This window comes from Mustela putorius, unplaced genomic scaffold, assembly GCF_011764305.1.
Source record: "Mustela putorius furo isolate JIRA1106 unplaced genomic scaffold, ASM1176430v1.1 tig00003858_pilon_pilon_pilon, whole genome shotgun sequence".
In the NCBI taxonomy this organism is placed as follows: Eukaryota; Metazoa; Chordata; class Mammalia; order Carnivora; family Mustelidae; genus Mustela; species Mustela putorius.
The window spans coordinates 25,361-31,547 of NW_025422010.1; the positions used below are offsets into that span (position 1 = coordinate 25,361).

The 6,187-nt window shown below is 41.5% G+C and overlaps 1 gene segment (V, D, J or C); it reads left to right on the forward strand.

Annotated features, from left to right (window-relative positions):
* The first annotated feature begins 3,656 nt into the window (after positions 1 to 3,656).
* LOC101678393 lies at positions 3,657 to 4,194 on the forward strand. The segment is given in 2 exon segments: positions 3,657 to 3,773; positions 3,875 to 4,194. Coding segments are annotated over 2 exon segments (366 nt in total).
* Positions 4,195 to 6,187: the final 1,993 nt, after the last annotated feature.

Sequence of the window (6,187 nt, forward strand, 5' to 3'; positions counted from 1 at the left end):
GCCCAGTTATTCCCGTCTGCCTGACCTTCGGCCGCGCTCTGAGCTCACTGTGTCTGCGACCAGTTCAAGGTAACCCTGAGCTGTGAGCTTACTGTCGGCTCTGTCTCTGTAGCCGGCTTTCCCGTTCCAATACGCGCAAGCTCTGTGACACTCAGACACCCCCAATCCTTCTGTGACCCTGTGGGACCTGAAGCCACGCTGACCCCATGTGGGCTTCGCCCCGGTTTAGTCTCTGGAGCGATGTCCCTCATTGGAACAGACTTTAAAAGTCCTGATTTTGTGCGCCGTTGCTCCGCCGCTTGCCGGTTCTGGCCCCTCCCCCCCTGTTTCCAGAATTGCTGTTCTTCTCTTCGATCTGCCGATGGATTTTCAGGTGTTTGCAATCTTTAGATAAGCTATCTAGCTGATCTCCGGCTAGCTGAAGTAGTCTCAGCCTGCTTCTTCTCCGCCATCTTGACCTCATTTCAGTTTTATAGACCATTTGTATTTGTTATTTATGTATGTTGTTTATTATATTATGTTATATTATGTAATACAAATCTGTCTACTGAGAAAAATTATAGAAGTGCATTAAAGATATTTTATTAACATATAATGTATTATTTGTTTCATGGGTACAGGGCTGTGATTCATCAGTCTTACACATACGAAAAATAATCTTAAATACATCAGAGAATCAATACAAATAATTTTTGTAAGGGTAATATCCAAGAATAAATGTGAATCAAGGCCCCTGGGTGGTTTAATCAGTTAAGCATCTGACTCTTGATTTCTGTTCAGGTCATGATCTGAGGATCAGGGGATTGAGGACCATGTCAGATTCAACACTCATTTGTGAGTCTGCTAGAGATTCTCTCTTCCTCTCTCTTTGCCCCTACCCCCCCCAAAGAATTTTTTTTTTTTTTAATGAGAAACTTCAGAAGTAATCAAGCATGAAGGACAGATTGTCTTTGACAGTAAGGTATTCTCATGGTAAAGACAAAGATAAAAGACATGTACCATGAGGGTTAGTGAACCTAACAGGAGACCTTGACAACAACAATAGCCAAATAAGTCAGTCTGTAAGGGTAACCCACTTAGAATTATTACCAGAGTTTAATCAGTGGGATTCTCTGGGGGACTTTAAGCTTTAAGCTTGGTTCAAGTTCATTATGTCCCAGTGATAAAACCAGGGGCAAGGCAGAAGCAAAGTCATATATCAGGTAATCCTGAAATATCTCATAACCTATGTTTTAGGTAGCTGTCTATCTGAAGGCATTGATGCTCTGGAAAAAAACAGATGGCTCAACCCAAAATGCCACAGAGCTTACCTGTTCGTTCTACTCGCTTAGCTGATGACATCATAAGGGTCCAATTACAAAGGTAGCAAAGCACTTCCAGGAGTGCTAGTGAGTGTGACATGGGTTGGAGAGCATATCTGAGGCCAGCAGGCGGTGCTGGTGGGCTGCTCTTGAGAGCTCAGGGTCTGGGTCAGGCACACCAGGAAAATCTGTCACTGACCCTTGCATGTTTGGGCAAACAGCATCCTCACTGTGGGTGACTTTCATGCACCTCAGTCCCCAGGAGCCACATGAGCCCTCAACTCTGAATCACACATGCCTCATATCTCATTCTCTACAGTATATTGGGATAAACTGTCCAGAGCTGGTTTTCATGGAAAGATAGATGAACAGGACACCCTTGCAACAAAAATGCCTTTTCTTCATGAACTTGAGCTTCAGTGCTCCCTGGGCAAGGGATAGGACACACCAGGGTTAGGTATTGTCTCCATCCAACAATCAGCCTCAGCAAGTAGAGCTTAGGAACTTCACAATAAGCTTGAAATTATTTACTTCCTCCCTGGTGGAATACAGAGTTACCTTTAGGGGAAAGTGAAAGGGTAGCTAGGTGAGGAAGTGCACTGGCTCTGCCTTTTGCTCCTCTTATCTGGGTATAGGTGGTTGTCAATTCTTTCTGCCATCTTCTGATCTGCCTCCAAGTCCTAGGTCAGATGGGACTGGTTCTGTCATCAACAGTGTTGAAGTCCTTGCTTAAACAATGCTTTAAAATGTATAATGAAATAAAAGGCATGTAGTCTAAATTCATTTTCTCATTCAACTAATCAATGGAGGGGGAATAACCCAAAAGAAGAGTATCTGATGTGAAAACTGCAAGATCTCATTTATGAGCATAACTAATAGTTGAAAAATAGCTCAAAATATCAGCTACTAGAATCCATGTTTTCTCTAGGAAAAAAAAAAAAAAAAAAAAACCTTGACCACCAGGGAGGATTGGGGCTGAGACTAGTTGTGTGCAGTCTCTTGGTGATAGAACATGGAATGTGGGGGACCAGATGTGAAGAGGCACTAAGACATACATCAGATGTTCCCACTAGGATAGAGCTCCTGAACTCCCAGTGCTGTTTCCCTGACGCTCTGAGGAAGAAAGCAGTGTTGTTACAGGAAACACCACAGGGGAAACAGTGATATCTAGAGCACGTGGCCTGCATCAGTGTGTTTTCTCATAGATAGAAGCCCCATCCAGTGGAAGCTCCTCCCTGATTCTTGCAGAACCACTCAGGATCCACAGGGGGGCATTGTTTTACCACCTTCCTGTGTATGAGGGGCTCCTGGGATCCTGGGAGTTTCTCCCATCCCCAGCCCATCAAGCACACGATTACATCTGGCTACAGATCCCCACAAAAATATGTCCCATGAGAAAGTGAAGAGGACCGTGGTGTCTGGATAATGACCAGGAAAATGTGTCCAGTGATCATCCTCAGGGACACTTGCTACTAATTATGACTTCCAAATGTGCTCATGATGAAATACGTATTAAATGCCTGAGATTTTTATCTGTCATCACTTAAGTTGTTATTTCATACTGATCTTTCTCATTTATGTCAATATTTTATAGTGAAATGGAAACGTATCATTTATGGTTTTAGCTTTCCAACTATTTTCTTTCCTTAAGTGTTAATATTGCCCCTCACCTCAAAATTTGATAGATTTGTCATACCTGATATGGAAGATTGTCTTATAATTTCTTGGTGATTTTGACCTTTCCCCACAAGACTTTCAGGTACATTGAAGTCACTGCATATAACTGATGACTTCTTAGAACAAAGGAGGATATTTTCCCCAGCCTGGCAATTCTGCTCAGTATGATGCCCCCATCCCCGGTCAGCTCCTCTCAACTACTGGAAACAGAGTCCATGATTAACAAAGAGGAGACCACTGTCCCTACATCCCTCAGACATAAGCTCTGAGATTCCCTGTAACCTCACTGTTGGAGAGGTGACTGCTAAGATCCTTCATGGAGATAAAAAGAAATGTCCCTTGGAAGGGAAGAAAATGGTTCAGGCATAGATTAGATTTGATGTGAACTAGAAGCAGGGTACAAAGGTGGAAAATACAAACACATCTATCTCCTCACAGGCTTCCTATAGAGGAACTTTTGGTTGGAGGACACCAGGGTAATTGCAAAGCTGATTTGGTGAAAGATGTCCTCCTCAAATTAGTGTCCCAGGTCACCAGGCACACTTAATGGTGTGCCTGAGGTTGCATCATTTGCTCCTTTCAAAATCTCCAAGGGGACATGTGGGTGACCTTGGGGTAGGAAGAGAGAGGAAGCTGATTTGCATGAAGTGCCTTCTCCTCCTAATGGGTCTGGAGACATGAAAAGGCCTGGGGACACCCCACTCAAGCCCAATAGCCTGTGGAGGCTACATACTCTCAGGGTCCCCACCATGGCCTGGAAGGTGCTTCTTCTTGGGCTCCTTGCTTATGGCTCAGGTCAGAAAGAGGGACTCTGCTTCATGGGGGTGCATATAAAGGCAAGATTTCAGGTGTCCCTTGTCTTTCATAACACCATCTCTCTCTCCTGTTTGTTTTAGGGGCAAATTCTCAGACTGTGGTGATTCAGGAGCCATCAGTGTCAGTATCTCCAGGAGGCGCAGTCACACTCACCTGTGGCCTCAGCTCTGGATCAGTCTCTACCAGTAACTACCCTCAATGGTTCCAGCAGACCCCAGGCAAGGCTCCCCGCTTGCTTATCTACAGCACAAGCAGCCGCCCCTCTGGGGTCCCTGGTCGCTTCTCTGGATCCATCTCTGGGAACAAAGCCGCCTTCACCATCAAAGAGGCCCAACTTGAGGATGAAGCCAACTATCACTGTTTGCTGTATATGGGTAGTGGTATTCACACAGTGATTTAAATCTATGAAGAAGTGCAACCAGAATCTCTCATGTGCTCAAAATAGCTCAATCTTAAAAGCAAGAGAGAAAGTGTGTGTGTGTGTGTGTGTGTGTGTGTGTGTGTGTGTGTGTTGTGGGTAGTCAACACCAACATGGGAAGGGAGGCTCCCTGGCCCCCTTGCCATGTCCAGGAGTTCATCACCACATGTACCTCATCCTGACTTTTCCAGGGTGTGTCCATCTCTCCACTGTGAACCTCTGAGTCTGTGCTTCCTCCCTTGTTTGCCCAAGGTGTTGAGGAATGTGATCTCAGTTCCATTATATACAAACTAATACTGCTATAAATAAGCACTATTTTTCAAAGAACATTGGTAGATGTAACTTTATTCATTAATTTAATGATGAGAATGAAATTAATATTTTCCTAGCTTGTAGATTGTTAAAAACACAATCCTCCATCCTAAACCTTCTAACTCTGAAATCTGTGTTGGGTTTCAGAAATCTACACTTAACAAGTCCTCCAAATGATTTCTGTGAAAGTTAATGTTTGAGAAACACTTGTTCTTTTATTATTATAGAATTATTTCTGGAAATATCTCTTTAAAATCCAGGGCGAATAACCTCCTATGACTGAATCACTCCCCAAATTGCACTAAAGATCCAAGAACACTGAGAAATAAGTTCAAAATCTCAGTCCACTGAAGGGTACAGCAGCATGCTGTGGCATAATGCATTCTGGGAGATACAGAACTGAATTAAAGTATCTGTCTAGTGGATATAGATTTGTAATTCAACCTGGAGACTGTGTGGTCTCAGTATTATTCTTCCTGACTTGCATTGGCTCCTTAGGAAATGTCTAGAGACACAGTACCACATAACATTGTATAATATTTAGTGCCCCCGCTCTTTAAATGAGGTTGTACAATACTTGATATTATACTTGGGTGCTTTCTACTATTTTTCTTTCAAAATACATTAACATTATTACATATTGTTATATTAACTGAATTCTTTTTGTGTGTGTGTATGTTTTATAATTTATTTTTTTTTATTTTCAGCATAACAGTATACATTATTCTTGAACCACACCCAGTTCTCCATGCAATCCATGCCCTCTATAATACCCACCACCTGGTACCCTGACCTCCCACCCCCCACCCCTTCAAAACCCTCACATTGTTTTCCAGAGAATTCTGAAACTGAAAATATAATTTACTTTACATCCTCCAGATATTAAGCATAAAGGAAAATTACCACCAAATAAAACATAGCCCCAGGGCACAGACTGTAGCCCCAGTCCTACAATGTATGCATTGTAGAATTTGTTCAATGAATGAAGAATCAGTGGTTAACTCGTGTTTTCCAGCACTCATATTGAAATTGTTCTTCACTCTAGTTGACAACTTCAGGCACAGAAGCCTTCACTAGAGAATGTAATCAAGTATTTAAGAGTTAAATAATAATAATACAGAGAAGCAAGGAAGAAGGACAAAACTTGAATATAGGTCATAAAGCTAGTTTTCCTCTGATTTAATAACCACACAAAATTTTCAAAGTAAAGGAAATTAAAAATCCATATGCTGCTAAACAAAGAAGCCAAAATATAACAAAGTACTTGCAAATTCAATCTAACACTGTGCTAAATGTGGTCATTTTAGACATTTAAAGTTTGTGTAATATTGGGAAGCCAATCAATGTAATTCATTCTATAAGAGAGTGAATTAAAATTAAGCCTATCTCAATAAATGCAACACTATTTTCCTGAAAACATCCATCTAAATGTATGCAGATTGAGAAAAGAAAAATAAACTGTATTATTCTAAGGTTACATGACCATTTATGTAGAAAATACAAAATGATTGAGATAAAAAGAAAAATCTTGAAACTAAAAAACAATTATCCCTGGTTTCAGGATGCATATTTAATATAGAAAAGTCCAGGGCTTACCTAATAACTAACATTGAACAGGTGGAACGTGAAATGGACACAATTTACATTAGCACTCCAAAAATG